General features: G+C 41.0%; 1 protein-coding gene across 1 annotated transcript in view; it reads right to left on the reverse strand.

Annotated features, from left to right (window-relative positions):
• Positions 1-14,472: 14,472 nt before the first annotated feature.
• The window catches only part of LOC137628556 (zinc finger BED domain-containing protein 5-like), a 10,954-nt gene continuing 7,926 nt past the window's right edge, over positions 14,473-17,500 (reverse strand). The window contains exon 2 of the mRNA XM_068359709.1: positions 14,473-14,934. Coding sequence (XP_068215810.1) covers positions 14,473-14,934 — 462 coding nt within the window. The remainder of the gene's footprint in view (positions 14,935-17,500) is intronic.

Raw genomic sequence — 17,500 nt, forward strand, 5'->3', positions numbered from 1 at the left:
GTTCGGATTTCCTTTTATGGCCTCTCGTGGCATGGTTGGTTTCGACCTGGCCTTTCATTAGAAGGGGCTAGCGTTCGATCCCAAGTATGAGGTAGAAATTTATTTCTATTTGAACACGATGTTGTGTTGATATTTATCCATATTGACCCATTAGGGGTAATTCGAATGAATTACTACCAATTGTGTCACGTTGTGGGCCGGGGAAATCGGGTAAAACTCGCTGGTAAGAGACTGATGTCTCGCCAGGTAAATCCTCGGACAGCTAGATTAGTGTCAGGTTCGGATTTCCTTTTATGGCCTCTCGTGGCATGGTTGGTTTCGACCTGGCCTTTCATTAGAAGGGGCTAGCGTTCGATCCCAAGTATGAGGTAGAAATTTATTTCTATTTGAACACGATGTTGTGTTGATATTTATCCATATTGACTCATTAGGGGTAATTTGAATGAATTACTACCAATTGTGTCACGTGGTGGGCCGGGGAAATCGGGTAAAACTCACTGGTAAGAGACTGATGTCTCGCCAGGTAAATCCTCGGACAGCTAGATTAGTGTCAGGTTCGGATTTCCTTTTATGGCCTCTCGTGGCATAGTTGGTTTCGACCTGGCCTTTCATTAGAAGGGGCTAGCGTTTGATCCCAAGTATGAGGTAGAAATTTATTTCTATTTGAACACGATGTTGTATTGATATTTATCCACATATATATATATATATATATATATATATATATATATATATTGTAATATTATTGCTTTATTTTTCTAAATTATTTAAGTTTTTATAGATGTATAAGGTTTAATATATTGTAGACTTATTGTTTATTTTTTTTTTGATAGTTTGTCTTTTCACTGGTGGTTATGTTAGTGTTTATAATGGACTAACGGCTGTTTTATATTTTCAAGTGGTGTGGATTACGTGGCTGCGCTCCTGCGTGAACGGAGTTTTGGAGGGGCTTTTTTTGAGGATGGTTCCTTAGGTTGTTTCTGAGCCTCCAACCTTGTAGGGCACGACATTTGTGATTGGATCTATATTATTCCACGCCTTTGCAGAGCCACATTTTGAAGCTATTGAGCTTGTGTTGGATATCCTTTCTCTGCAGCAAGACGTCTCATCTTAACATTTTGTTACTGCCCTTGGTTCAGTAAAAGCCAAGGGGACCTCTCTGTCCCAAGGTAATAATATTTATGCCTATTTAAGTATCGCGATCACGACTTGTCAGCTGACGTCCTTACTGGAGCTTGTGAAAGCCTTTCAATCAAACCAGCCATCGTCCACTAGATAGGGATATTTAGTTTGTATTTGTTAGGTTGTTCTCACTTTTCGTTGGCCTTCTCCTTTCTGGACCCTCTCTCCATTTAGTATGCATGTGTTGCTGACCTTTCCGTAATTGTATAATTGTTTTCTTTTACAGGGAGTTAAGATTGAGTGTGTATCATTTATTAATGTATTATTGTGGTTCAGGTGTTATTTCTGTCTAAATATTATGTATTAAAATTAAGGAGATTTTTGTGGTATTTTCTTTGTCCCCTTGAGTTGACTTTGCACTCGTATTAATGTTTGGATACTATTCCACCTTTAGTGGACTTAGTACGTTATGGTGGTGAATACTGTTTTATAAGTGTAGTGTTTTGTGTGGTGGTCAAAGCCAGCCATCACAAGTGGCGACCGTGACAGGATATTTCGTTCCTGAGTATTCACCAGTGTTTGTGCAAAGTTAATTCTTGGGGTAATTTTTCAGGCAGTGTATTTTCACCTCCTCGGTGTTGTTTTGTGCAAATTTAGGATTTTGTTTGAATAAGAGGGATGGCAAGAGAGGTTGGCAGAGTTAAATAGGGAAGACTTGGAAGTTGTAGCAGAACATTTTGAATTGGAATATGATGTGTCCATAAGAAAGGGTGTATTGCTATTGCTCATTTATGATTATGTTAAAACTGTAAAGACAGGTGGGGAACAAGAGGTGAAACCGGATGAAGTAGTGTCTATAGAAATTTTGGATAAGCAGATTGTCCTGAGACAAATGGAATTTGAAATGGAAAAGTTTAAGGCAGGGGAAAGAGAAAAAGAGAGGCAGCATGAGATTGCCATGAGAAACCAAGGTTCTTTTTCCCCCACCCATTCCCCAAATAGGTTAGTAACTCCTGCTATCAATTTATCGCAGGCTCTCAAATTTGTACCTAAATTTGAAGAAAATAATGTAGCAGAATTTTTTGTATCGTTTGAGAGGATTGCTGCAAGGTTGGAGTGGCCCCAGGAGTATTGGACCACTCTTATACAAAGTAAGTTGGTTGGAAGAGCTCAGAGGGTATATGTAACGCTGGAGGAGGATCTATCAGCAGATTATGAGAGTGTGAAGGCTATTGTCTTGAAGGCCTATGAGTTAGTCCCTGAAGCTTATAGGCAACGCTTCCGAGACTTAGAAAAATGTAGGGAACAAACTTTTGTTGAATTTGCCAGGGCGAAGGAACAGTATGCTAGCGATTGGTTTAAGTCCAAGGAGGTGGGAGATTTTGAGAAATTGAAGGAGTTAATGTTGGTGGAGGAGTTTAAGAGGTGTGTCCCGGATAAGCTGAAGGTCCACCTCGAAGAGTTAAAACTCGAGACTGTTCAAGAGGTAGCCATCGCTAGTGACGAATATTGCTTGTCTCATAAGAGTGAGTTAGGGGGAGTAACGACAAAGGTGAATTCTGGTTGGGTTAAGATAGGTAGGAATAATAATGCTAATCCTAATAATAATGCTAAGGTGTTCAGTAGAAATAATCAGGGAAGTAATAATAATCAGGGTAATGCTAATAATAATTTTTCTCCTAACAGAGGCAATAGGCCAAATATATACAATCCAGAGAAATTGAAAACATTGACTTGCTTCTTTTGCAATAAGAAGGGGCACGTAAAGAGTATGTGTTATGCGTTTAGAAAATCTCAAAATGCTAATGTTAGGCCAGTGATGGGCGTGGAAGAGAGAGAGAGAGAACCTACCCCAACAACATCCGCTGATCAATGACTACCTGGTTGTTTTGACAGATATTTGTCCTTCGGTAGTGTCTCCTTCGCCAATTCGTCCGAGAAAAGACGAGTGCGTATTTTGCGTGATACCGGTGCAGCTCAGTCTTTGATACTAAGGGAGGCATTACCTTGTAATTTTGTACCCAAAAGTGGGGAATTTGTGTTATTGGCTGGTTTTCCTGATTCCGTAAAGTCATATGCTATTGAAAATTTTAATTTAATCTGCCCTTCCTTTGCAGGAGATTTGAAATTGGCCATAGTTGATAAATTCCCGGTTAAGGAGGTTGATGTTGTGTTAGGGAATGATGTGGCTATGAAGAATAATAATTGTCCGATATTGATAAACCCTGATAGTGAAGTAGCAGCAGTTACTCGTTCTAGTGCTAGAATTGTTGACGCTGCAGAGTCAACAATTGATGTAGATTTAAGTAGTTTAGATCGTAGTGATAGCCTAGCTGTAGATCTTGGAATGTTAACGGACAAGTTAAATTGGACCACTGAAGAGCTAATCAAAGCCCAGAAAAAGGAGTTTCGGGAACTCCCTATCGAGTCAGGGGAGGTGTCTGATATGACTGGTCCAAAATTTAAGATAATTAATAATATTTTATATAGGTTGAGTAGGCCTATGGGGGTGGATAATGCTGATTATGAAATTGTGAAACAGATAATGGTTCCTTTTGGTTACAGGAAGGAGTTAATGTCATTGGCGCACGAAAGTGGTCTGGCCGGCCATTTTGGAATTCATAAAACTTCTTGCAAATTGTTAGGGAATTATTATTGGCCGAAGTTGAAGGCAGATGTAAAGAAGTTTGTCAATAGTTGTGATGTGTGCCAGAGGGTCGGTAAACCCAATCAGCGGATTCCAAAATCGCCTCTATGTCCTATTCCTGTAGTTTCCGAACCTTTTAAGGAAGTCATTATTGATGTGGTTGGACCATTACCGAAGACGCGTAGTGGTAATGAGTATATTTTGACAATCATGGATAGGATGTCTCGATATCCCGAGGCAATACCACTACGTACAATAAAAAGTGTTAAAATTGTAGATGTACTAATTGACTTTTTTACCAGGTTTGGGATGCCTAAGATTATTCAATCGGATTGTGGTTCTAATTTTGTTAGCAGGTATTTCAGAGATAAAATGGCAGAGTTAAATATAAAACATGTGACCTCTTCTCCATATCATCCGGAAAGCCAGGGAGCTCTGGAGAGATTTCATCAGACCCTGAAATCCATGGTAAAGAAATATTGTTTGATTAATGGTTCTGAATGGGATAAGGAATTACCTTATTTGTTGTTCGCTTTTCGTTCTGTCCCAAGTCAGTCTTTAGGTTTTTCGCCTTTCAGCCTTGTGTTTGGTCATTGTGTTCGAGGTCCTCTTGATGTGGTTCGTGAGTCTTGGGAGGGAGACGTCCCTGAGGTTAATTTATTGGATTATGTGTCTAATCTAGGCGATAAATTAACCAAGGCTTGGAAATTTGCGGGTGAAAACTTATTATGTAGCCAAAAAAGAATGAAGTTTTTCTTTGATAGAAGGTCCAAGGCACGCGACTTTGCGGTAGGCGATAAAGTTTTGGTTTTGTTACCCTTCCCAGGGAATCCATTGAAAGCTTCTTTTTCAGGTCCTTGGAAAATTTTGAAAAAAGTAATTGAAGTTAACTATTTAGTGGAGACACCTCAAAGAAGGAAACCTTTTCAACTGTGTCATGTAAATATGTTGAAAGCTTATATGGAACGGGAAAAAGTCATTCCTGTGGCAACTATTGGGAACACGGTAGATTCTGAGAACAATAACCATTTTTCTTTTTCAGAGGGGGAGGGTATTGATGATAATTGTTTTAATGGATGTGAATGGCGGTCGGATAATAGAAAGTCTTTGGAAAAATTTTCGGGAGTAATTTCACATTTAGGTAAGGAAGAACAAAGGTCTTTGAAAAATTTAGTATCTAATTATAAAGAATTATTTTCGGATGTACCGGGTAGGACTTCGGTCCTTGAACATGATGTAGAGGCAGGTAGCGCCACTCCTGTGAAACAATCTCCTTACAGGTTGAATCCCTTCAAAAATGAGGTTGTAGCAAAGGAAGTGGATTATATGCTAAAACATGACCTAATTGAACCTAGTCAAAGTCCTTGGTCATCACCTGTTGTATTGGTAAAGAAATCCGACGGAGATTTCAGGTTATGTTTTGATTACCGTAAGTTGAATGAGTTATCTAAATCTGATTGTTATCCATTACCTCGAATTGAGGATTGTATTGATCGAATGGGGAAGGCCAAATACATTAGCAAATTCGATTTGTTGAAAGGTTATTGGCAAGTTCCTCTTTCAAAGCGGGCAAGGGCCCTGTCTGCTTTTGTAACACCACAGGGATTGTTTCAATGTAAAGTTATGCCGTTTGGTATGAAGAACGCGGCTGCTACCTTTCAGAGGTTAATGAATACTTTAGTCCATGGTTTAGAAGGATGTGTTGTGTATATTGATGATATTGTTATTTATAGCGATGATTGGGAAACCCATTTAAAACGTATTAGGGCACTATTTGAGGTGTTGAAAAAGGCAAATTTGGTAATTAATTTAAAGAAAAGCGATTTCGCAAAGGCGAAGGTGGTATATTTGGGTCATGAGGTTGGTAATGGTAAAGTTGCTCCTAAGCAGGCCAATATCGAAAGTATTGAAAATATGGTAGTCCCTAAATGTAGGAGGGATGTCAGAAGATTCCTTGGTTTGAGTGGGTACTACCGAAGGTTTGTTAGGAATTTTTCGGATATAGCCGATCCGTTAACAAATCTCTTGAGAAAGAATGTAGCATTTGTCTGGACGAATGAAACGCAAAGGGCTTTTGATAATTTAAAAAGAGTTTTAATTAATTTCCCTGTCTTGAGAGCTCCTGATTTTGACCTTCCTTTTTCTCTTGCCACGGATGCAAGTGACGTTGGTGTAGGAGCGGTGTTGTTGCAGAATGACGAGCAGGGAGTTTCTCATCCTGTCGCATTCTTTTCAAAAAAATTGTCCTCCGCCCAACGTAGGTATTCCACTGTGGAGAAAGAGACTCTTGCCTTAGTATTTGCTATTAACCATTTTCAGGTTTATCTCTCCTCCTCAGATACACCTATTAAGGTCTTGACAGACCATAATCCCCTGACCTTCATCAGCAGATACAAAAATAAAAATCAACGATTGATGAGGTGGAGTCTCATGCTGCAAGAGTGGAATTTAGAATTTTCCCACATCCCAGGAAAAGATAATATTGTTGCCGATTTTCTCTCTCGCAGCGTTGAATATTAGTTGATTGACAGAGGGCTATGCAGTTATTAAAGGTAGTATCTGTATCGTTCTAATTATGGTGTGTGTGCTGTTGAAGTGGGCACGTAGTGAGTAGAAGTAAATGTATATTTAAGATTTATTAATCATGGTTTGTTTACAGAAGGCTATAATGTTCTGGGTATATTATATGGGATCTTTAAGGTTAAAAGGTGAGGGTGATCACTGGTACTTTCTAATGATTGATTAATTAGATGGGTCATGGGCTCACGGGTCTGTAGCACAACAGCCGTTTTTTAGGCGCTACAGGCTGGTGTATGAGTGGTACCCTAGACTGAGTTAAGGTTAATCTACTAAGGTTTAGAGGTTTCAGGTACAATAAGGTTTATAATAAGCTAAGAAAAGAGATAGGCACTAATCTGGTATTCTGTATTTTCAGGCTAATGATTACGCTTCATCGATTTTGTTTGTTTGTTTGCGCAGGGGAGTCTTGTGGTGGTCTTCTCTGTGTCGTTCGGTGTGTGTGTATGTATTGGACACTATGGTGATAAGTGTGATATATAACACTGAAATAGACAGTGGTTTTTGTGATCAACATTTATTGATAGTGAGTGAGGTGTATCCCTGAAAAGGAACAGTGTATTATGTGTGGAAAAGGTTATAGCTTTTGGACTATATATACAGAATCCGGTTGTTAGTGCAATGACTCTTAATTAAGTTTATTAACGATATGAGTGATGTGAAATTTTTAGGTTGGGTACCTATTTATCAGATGGTGATGTTTTGGTTTTCTGGTTTTGGAAAGTTTACTTGTGATTAATTTAGGTTTAAGATTTTTTTTAGTATCGGTTATATATTGCTATCCTTGTGAGCTGCAAACCTTGGTACTTGCCCCCCTCTTTCCTTTTGTTTGTCATGTTTTTGCAATTTGTTTAATAATTATTTTTGAGTGTTGGTTTAATATTTAATATTTTTGAGTGCTGGTTTAATATTTCATAATGTGATAACCTGTATGTTGTAATTTAAATCAGTTTAGAAAAAAATAAAAAAAAAATTGGAAATTTTTTTTTTTTTTTGGTTGGGTGAGGAGGTGTAATATTATTGCTTTATTTTTCTAAATTATTTAAGTTTTTATAGATGTATAAGGTTTAATATATTGTAGACTTATTGTTTATTTTTTTTTTGATAGTTTGTCTTTTCACTGGTGGTTATGTTAGTGTTTATAATGGACTAACGGCTGTTTTATATTTTCAAGTGGTGTGGATTACGTGGCTGCGCTCCTGCGTGAACGGAGTTTTGGAGGGGCTTTTTTTGAGGATGGTTCCTTAGGGTGTTTCTGAGCCTCCAACCTTGTAGGGCACGACATTTGTGATTGGATCTATATTATTCCACGCCTTTGCAGAGCCACATTTTGAAGCTATTGAGCTTGTGTTGGATATCCTTTCTCTGCAGCAAGACGTCTCATCTTAACATTTTGTTACTGCCCTTGGTTCAGTAAAAGCCAAGGGGACCTCTCTGTCCCAAGGTAATAATATTTATGCCTATTTAAGTATCGCGATCACGACTTGTCAGCTGACGTCCTTACTGGAGCTTGTGAAAGCCTTTCAATCAAACCAGCCATCGTCCACTAGATAGGGATATTTAGTTTGTATTTGTTAGGTTGTTCTCACTTTTCGTTGGCCTTCTCCTTTCTGGACCCTCTCTCCATTTAGTATGCATGTGTTGCTGACCTTTCCGTAATTGTATAATTGTTTTCTTTTACAGGGAGTTAAGATTGAGTGTGTATCATTTATTAATGTATTATTGTGGTTCAGGTGTTATTTCTGTCTAAATATTATGTATTAAAATTAAGGAGATTTTTGTGGTATTTTCTTTGTCCCCTTGAGTTGACTTTGCACTCGTATTAATGTTTGGATACTATTCCACCTTTAGTGGACTTAGTACGTTATGGTGGTGAATACTGTTTTATAAGTGTAGTGTTTTGTGTGGTGGTCAAAGCCAGCCATCACAATATATATATATATATATATATATATATATATATATATATATATATATATATATATATATATATATATATATATATATATATATATATATATATATATATATATATATATATATATATATATATATATAATTGCAAATAAATACCTATATGAATAGAATTATACATAAAATATGTATATATTCATAATCATACACAAGTGTATATTTACGTGTTTGCATATTATGCATAAATATATATATATATATATATATATATATATATATATATATATATATATATATATATATATATATATATATATATATATATATATATATATATATATATATATATATATATATATATATATATATATATATATACCAACAAATTTTCTAAGCTCATGATTCTATTACATTATCTTCCTTTCCCTGCTTTATTTGCAATCTCAAGAGAACCATTCTGTTATTCCTTTATTCCGTATATCATCCCTCTGTCTCATTACATTTCCTACAGACGTCCATTTCTTTTTCTTGCATGTTGTTATAATATCATATGCGTTAGTTTACTCTCGTATCCATGTTGTCCTTTTTCTGTTTCTTAGTATTAATCCTATGAATATTATTTCCGCATCTTTTCGAGTTGCACCTAACTCATGTTCTTGGGCTTTAGTAAGGGTCTAGATTACTGATGCATAAATTAATACTGGTTAGGCCACCTGCTTATCTTTCTTTTTATTTTGGCCTCATGTTCTGGCGAAACCCTTACTGTCTGTCATAGGTACGTATATTCATTAACAGTCATTAGAGGCTCATCCAGAACATGGCAAATGCTTTTCAACTCTGGAAAATGTAAAGTCATATATATTGATTTGCCTATCCTTATCCTTGTTGTTGTAGGATATAGTAACCCACAATCAGATTACTCACTGCTCGGTATTGAAATACAAAGTGTGAACCTGGAGGAATATTTTAGTACTATTATCAGTAAGGATTTGAAGTTCACCAAACAGGGCATAAAAGCAGAGAAGAAAGCACAAAACTAACAGGTTACATGAAGAGAATATTCAGAGACACTGTTCTACAGCTGTACACATCACTAGTAAGACCCCATCTAACACATGGATTCCAATTCTGGGCTCCAAGTATTCAGAAGGATATAGATAGACTGGAAACAGTATATGCTAGGGTCACTAAATTAGTTCCAACGCCAAAGCCATTTACATTTAGATGGAGGATGGAACGTTTCTATTATTATTTCAAGATACTAATAATCATATGTTAGTGAATTTTTTGTCGTTACTTTCCAGTTTTGTAAAGTTTGAGCATACCGATGCTCATTATTGACGTGTAAATGTTGGTGGTGTCGATAGAGGAGTAAACCGTGTTGTGACGGGCTGAGAGAGGAGTTGTGAACTCAAAGGCAGATTGAAAACGACTGAGTTATTTATTAAGGAACACTCTTCTTTATATACAAAACCTCAAGGCAACAGGACATGACCTGTTCGAGAGACAGATAATGTTACTGAGCAAAACGGAGACATGATCATTCAGGTTCTTTTTAGTGCGAGGGAAGAGCGCAGATAAAAGCATAATATATACAAAATAATTATGTACAATTGTGTGACACACGGTTGGTACATGGCTCCCCCCCTAAAAATGACATACTGTACATGTTAAATAGGGCGCCCTGATCTGGAAAGGCGAACTGTAGGCGGGTCATCTGGCAGAAGATAAGCAGGTTTTAGATGATCAATGGAGACCCAGTCTTCTTTGCCCCGAATGTTTAGGAGGAATGCTTTCGGACTGCGTCGGATCACAAGGAAAGGGCCCTTGTAAGGGGGCGTTAGTGGTGGCTTGCTGGTGTAGTTGCGCAGGAAGACGTGCATTGCAGAGTGCAAGTCCGATGGTATGTGATGCTTCGCTGGAGGCTTGTAAGTCTGGCGGCACGGAGTAAATTTTCCCACGACGTGACGTATGCGCTGGAGATCGTCGGAGGAGGTCGTAGAAGGAAAAAATTTGGCAGGGACGACCAAAGGGTCGCCATACACCATTTCGGCTGCCGAGACGTCGAGGGCGTCTTTAGGAGTGGTCCTTAGTCCAAGGAGGACCCAGGGAAGCTGAGTAAACCAGTTGCAATCCTTGCAGCGGGACATCAAAGCTGCTTTGAGGGTGCGATGAAAACGTTCAACCATTCCATTGGCAGCGGGGTTGTAGGCCGTTGTCTGATGTAGGGTGATGCCCAGGAGATTCGCTAATGACGTCCATAATTGAGAGGTGAAAGTTGTTCCCCTGTCAGAAGTAATATGCTCAGGGATAACAAATCTTGAAATCCATCCAGAGAGTAAGGCAGATGTACATGAGGCGGACGTTGCAGTTTCCATGGGAATGGCTTCAGGCCAACGAGTGGAGCGGTCGATGACGGTAAACAGGTAACGATGTCTTTGTGATGTAGGTAGGGGGCCTACAACGTCGACGTGAATGTGTGCGAAACGACGCTGAGGTTGAGGAAAGGTGCCCACTCCTGAATCCGTGTGTCGATGTACTTTGGAAGTTTGGCAAGAAGTACACGCACGGACCCAATCCTTAGCATCCTTAGAAATGCCGTGCCAAATGAACTTTGCCTTCAGCAGCTGTGCAGTAGAACGGCACGAGGGATGTGAAAGGCCGTGGATGGAATCAAACACCTGTCGGCGCATGGGAGCAGGAATCCAAGGTCGCGGTCTACCAGTACTGACGTCACAGAGGAGGGTGGTGTTGGAGTCTTCAAGGGGAAAATCCTCCCAACGGAGGGACGTGCAGGATGTCCTACAAGCTTGATACTCTAGATCCTGTCGTTGGGCTTCAGCCAGGGCGTTGTAATCCAATCCCAGTTGAACGGCAGCCAACGTGTTTCTTGACAGGGCATCGGCAACGGGATTAATTTTCCCAGGGACGTATTGGAGGGTGCAATTGTATTCAGCCACGGCGGAGAGATGTCGGCGTTGACGGGCGGACCAGGCGTCAGACTGTCGAGTGAAGGCGTGCACCAGAGGCATGTGGTCTGTACGAATGACGAAGGGCGTACCTTCTAAGAAATGGCGAAAGTGACGGACAGCCAAGTGCACCGCCAGCAATTCTCGATCGAAGGTAGAATAACCCGATTCTGCCTTGGACAGTTTTCTGCTGAAGAAGGCCAATGGGCGGGGCGAGCCTTTGACCACCTGCTCGAGTACTGCACCAATAGTGACGTCGCTGGCATCGGTGGAGATAAGGAGAGGGGCGTGTGGGATAGGAAAAGTGAGAGCCGCAGCAGTTGATAGGGCCTTCTTTGCATTGCAGAAGGCTGCTTCTTGAAGGGGACCCCACTTCAGGTCCTTTGGCTTGCCCTTGAGGGAGGCGTAGAGGGGAGCAAGAGTGGCGGCAATGGCTGGCAGAAAACGGTGATAATAGTTGATCATGCCCAAGAATTCCTGCAGAGCTTTGACGGTCGAGGGCGTGGGGAAATTCTGAACGGCTGCTATCTTCTCAGGGAGGGGATGGACTCCTTCAGGAGTGATACGGTGCCCTAAGAACGACACTTCATTGGCGCCAAAGGTACACTTGTCGTACCGGACTACAAGGGCGTTTTGTTGCAGGCGGTCGAGCACGATGCACAGGTGACGGAGGTGCTCCTCTTTTGAGGAGGAGAACACAAGTATGTTGTCCACATAACATACACAGAAAGGGAGGTCCCCTAAGATGCCATCCATGAGACGTTGAAACGTTGCCCCAGCATTACGAAGGCCAAAACAGGAGTAATTGAAGGTTTATGTGCCAAACGGAGTGGTGATGGCGATCTTGGGGATGTCTTCTGGGTTCATAGGCACCTGATAATACCCCTTCAGGAGGTCGAGCGTAGAGAAAACCTTCGCTTTGTGCAGGTAGGAGGTTACATCGGCAATGTTTGGGAGGGGGTAGTGATCCGGTTCTGTTTGCATGTTCAGGCGCCTGTAATCCCCGCACGGACGGAGGGAGCCGTCTTTCTTCAGAACGATATGTAAGTGTGACGACAATGGGCTAGAGGCCTTTTGGCAAAGGCCCATTTTCTCCATTTCGGCGAACGTCTGTTTGGCGGCTGCCAATCGTTCCGGTGATAGACGTCTGAATTTTGCGAAGACTGGGGGTCCCGTCGTCTTGATATGGTGATAAATACCGTGCTTGGCAGGAACCGTGGGCGTTTGGCGAATTTCTGGACGGAAAACTTCCGGGTACGACGTGAGTAGGTGGGCGTAGGCATCCGTGGGTGCGCTGATGTGGAGAGCGAGGTTAGAGGGGGCGGGTTGAAGAGGTGTCAACAAGTACGAGTCTGCGTTGACCAATCATCGGTGGGTGACATCGACCAGAAGGTTGAAATGAGGGAGGAAATCCGCACCGAGGATTGGCATTGTGACGTCAGCAACGAGAAACTTCCAATTGAATTTACCGTTTCTGAACGATAATGTGAGGTTCTCGTAACCGTAGGTGGGTATCGCAGATCCGTTGGCAGCTACCAAGCGGACGTCGGCAGATGTAGACAGACTACGTTGTGCCTTGAAGAGTTTCCTTGGCAAAAGAGAACGACAAGCACCCGTGTCTACCAAAAATTGCACTCCCGTTCCTGCATCCTGTAAAAAGAAAAGATTAGAAACATGGGAGGCCACCGCCACAAGCGATGGCCTACTTACACGTTTTTTGGCCACTGACAATCTTTGGCACATTTCTTCGCGGTTGCCCCGAATCTGAAGTGGTAGTAGCAAAACTGCGGCGGATGGGATGTAGTAAGTGGCTGTAGAAGTCGTTCGTTGGGGCGCGAGCGATTGGTGGGTGGTGGGCGGCTTTGTCGCCGCTTCGGCACGTCACGGGGTAGGCGTGTATGTCCTACGGCATTCATGTCAGCTTCAGTTGTCGTTGAATAGGCATCATCGTCGTCAGGGGTGGAGGCGTTGATGGAGGTCTTGAAGTGGCTGTCCATAAGGGCGTCGGCTTTGGTCATCAAGTCCTTTATGGGTAAACTATCGACATCGGGTATGGCAGCGCGCACAGGTTCAGGTTAACGGCGTATCCAAAGGGCACGGAGTAGGTTCACCTCACGAGGAGAGCCGTCTGCGGCAGGTTGAAGGCGAGCGATACTGGTCATTTCCCTGAGGGCAAGCGAAGCCCTTTGGTCCCCCAACTGTTGTTGCGAGAGCTGAAAAAGCTTTGCTATACGGGCGGCTGGCGACGGCGAGTACTGCTGCAGAAGGTATGATTTGAGGTTGTCATACGCTATTGGGGTGTCTCCTTGTTCACAAAGCCAGTCGGATATTTCTGGGAAGGTGTCCTCGGGTATCGCCGCGAGAACATAATCCGCTTTGGGGGTTGAGCGAGTCACGCCCCTGATACGAAACTGGACTTCTGCGCGTTGAAACCAAGCGAACGCTTCTCCGCTAGCGAACGGTGAAAGTTTCAATGGAGCTGCCGCAGTGCCAACTGCTGGGGTAGAGTCCGCCTCCGTCATATTACCAACGATGGAGGGGCGAGGGAGGTGGGGGTGGAAGGCAGTGGGAGCGAGTCGACTTCCGGGGTCACCAATGTGATGGGCCGAGAGAGGAGTTGTGAACTCAAAGGCAGATTGAAAACGACTGAGTTATTTATTAAGGAACACTCTTCTTTATATACAAAACCTCAAGGCAACAGGACATGACCTGTTCGAGAGACAGATAATGTTACTGAGCAAAACGGAGACATGATCATTCAGGTTCTTTTTAGTGCGAGGGGAGAGCGCAGATACAAGCATAATATATACAAAATAATTATGTACAATTGTGTGACACACGGTTGGTACAGTGTCAACTGTCAAAGTGTACAGTGTCTAGCTGGTGAGGGTTGTGCACGTTAAGGAGGTTTGTGTGCTTCTGGAGAGAAGCGCACCGTAAATACCTGATACCCATTAGATTTTTCGTGTAACAAATGTATAATAATTTCTGTTATCAGCGGTAGCATTAACACAGCTACATGTCACTAGCATTCGAGTTTTAAGAGGAGTGCACAGTTGCAATTCTCTCCAATAACACACGAACCTCCTGAACGTACACAAACCTCACCATCTAGACCAGTGATTCCCAACCTTTTTGTGATCGAGTACCTTGGAGGTCCAGAGAAACTAAATTCGATCAGATACCACTTTATTTCTATAATTGTGAAAATAGAACACGCAGATTAACTAAGAAAACAACAACTCAATGCGAGGGCTGTATCTGCTTCTTCTCCACCAGCTGGTCAATGTGGGGCAGGACTTTGCTCACAGCACATCGGAAATCATGCCCGGGCGCAGCAAGACGGTTCCGGCTCTTCGACTTGATGGCCATGAAGTATGAGAACCCCTGCTTGCACTCCCACGTCGAGGGGAAAATCAGTAGCTGGGGAACAGCGTGACGGGCTAGCGTCGAGTACGAGGAGGCCATGTTCACCCAGAAGTTTAAAGTAAAGCATTCTTTGTGCTTCGTCTTTGCTGTCTCGTCAGCCTGGATATCTATGATTTCTTCTTGTTCCCCGGTCTCAACAGGCAGATCGGCTGGATCAACGGAGAACGGATTGGCGACGTAGGCACATGTCACGTCCAGGAAGTAATGCTTTAATTCAGTCTTGAGCAGTGAGAGGTGATGGACGATTTCTTGGGCAAATTCATCAGTGGGCTCCCTCTCAAGGGTAGTCAGGAGTAAAATAAAATATAACTAAAAATAGTTCGTGACCCCGAAAGTGTTCACGTACCACCTGGAAGGCCCTCGCGTACCACTAGTGGTACGCGTACCACAGGTTGGGAACCACTGATCTAGACACTGGACATGATGATAGTTGACATGGTTTAAAACACTACTGAGCACCGCCAAAGTTTACATGTCATTAGTGAGCACTGGTATGTGCTCACATAAAACTGGAAAGTTACGACAAAAGAATGTTCACTAACATATAAATAATAATTAGTATCTTGAACCAATAATACATTAAATAAGAATCTGGTGAGGTAGGAGAATGGTCTAGAAAATGGCAAATGCTTTTCAACTGTGGCAAATGTAAAGTAATGCACATAGGCTATAATTACCCACAATCAGATTACTCACTGCTTAGCAATTAAATAGAAACCGTGGGCCAGAAGGAAGATCTCGGCATCATTATCAGTAATGATTTGAAGTTCACCAAACTAAGCATAAAATCTGAAAAAGCACAAAAACTAATATGTTACATAAAGAGAAAGTTCAACGACACTGTACTACAGTTGTACACATCACTAATAAAACCCCATCTAGAACACGGAATCTAATTCAGGGCTCCAAGTATTCAGAAGGATATAGATAGACTGGAAACAGTACATCTAAGGGCCACCAAACTAGTTATAAAACTAGCACAATTTGGATTTAGACGGAGGATGAAACGTTTGAACTTATTTGAACCAGAAACTCGACTACTAAGGCTTATAGTTAATAAAGGCATTACAAATTCTGGAAGGAATAAAAAATGTAGATTACAACAATCTATTCATGCTTTGTACAAATCAGATAAAAATTGAAAACTATAATTAACAAGATACAACATTCCTTAATGTGGCAATTACCTTACATAAAAAATACCAAATACTAGGAATAGACTTCCATCGGATGTAGTAAACTGCTACACGGTAAACGAGTTCAAGAATAAGTTAGCCAAGATCATACTAACTTCCTAAATGGTTAAACTAAATCACTCTACCAAAGAGCAAATGGAGTGTCCGTGGATGGTATAAAAATTCTTTGAGACATCTTAAATCCTTGTAACTCTCTCTCTCTCTCTCTCTCTCTCTCTCTCTCTCTCTCTCTCTCTCTCTCTCTCTCTCTCTCTCTCTCTCTCTTTCAAAAAGAAAATAAAAGGACTTGGTAAGTCTAAGGCATTAGGTCCGGATGATATTCATCAAAGAGATTTTATAGAACTAGAAGAAGAGATAACCACACACTTTTACAAAATGTTCTGAAGGACAGCCAATGAAAAGAAGGCATCACAAGGATGGAAAGTAGGCAATGTTCCTCCAATTTACATGAAGGAACCAAAATAAAAATCCTGCAACTACTGACCTTTGTGTCTAGCTTCAGTGCTTTGCAGAATTTTTTAATCAATTATATAGATTCAGTAATAGAAACTATAGAGAAAAACAATCTTCCGATAGACAGCCAAGATGGATTTAGACAAGAGATCATGTGTGACAGATCTATTGGAATTTTTCCACAACATGTTTAGCATTTATGACCAAAGCAGGGTGATAGACATTATAGACCTATACTTTCAAAAGACTTTTGACAAAGTTCCTCATAAAAAAATTAATGGTAAAAAATAGAGCACTAGGCATCACTGATGAGCCAGCTGAATGGATCGAAGATTGGCTAACAAAAAGAAAAAAAAGAGAATTGTATTCAATGAAGAAGCTTCAGAGTGGGCATTCATTACAAGCGGAGTACCTCAAGGATGAGTCCTTGTTCCATTACTATTTGTGATCTACATCAACGACATAGATTTAGGATTAACTAGTGAAATAGGCAGATTTATCGACGATACTAAACTAAACATAATTGCTGCGAACTCAGATGACGTGAAAGTCTTAAGAAAGGATCTCATGTAACCAGAAAAATGGTCCAGAAAAGGGCAAATGTCTTTCAACTGTGGGAAATGTAAAGTCATGCATATTGGTTATAGTAACCGACAATCAGATTACTCACTGCTGGGTAATGAAATAGAAAGTGTAGACCAGGGGAAGATCTCGGTATTATTATCAGCAAGGATTTAAAGTTCACCAAACAAAAGCATAAAAGATAAAGAAAAAAGCACAAAAACTAATAGGTTACATAAAGAGAAAATTCAAACACAGAAACAGACACTATACTACAGCTGTACACATCACTAATAAGACCCCATCTAGAACACGAGGTTCAATTCTGGGCTCCAAATATTCAGAAGCATATAGATACACTGGAAGCAGTACAAGCTATGGCCACCGAACTAGTTACAACGCTAATGCAATTTGGATATAGACATAGGATGGAACGTTTTAACTTATTTGATCTACAAACTCGAAGAATAAGAGGACAGTAATAGAGGAATACAAAATCCTAATAGGTTACATAAAAAGAAAATTCATATACAGAGACACTCTACTACAGCTGTACACATCATTAGCAAGGCCCCATCTAGAACACGGAGTTCAATTCTGTGCTTTAAGTATTCAGAAGGATACATATAGAC

This window comes from Palaemon carinicauda, chromosome 36 (assembly GCF_036898095.1).
Source record: "Palaemon carinicauda isolate YSFRI2023 chromosome 36, ASM3689809v2, whole genome shotgun sequence".
In the NCBI taxonomy this organism is placed as follows: Eukaryota; Metazoa; Arthropoda; class Malacostraca; order Decapoda; family Palaemonidae; genus Palaemon; species Palaemon carinicauda.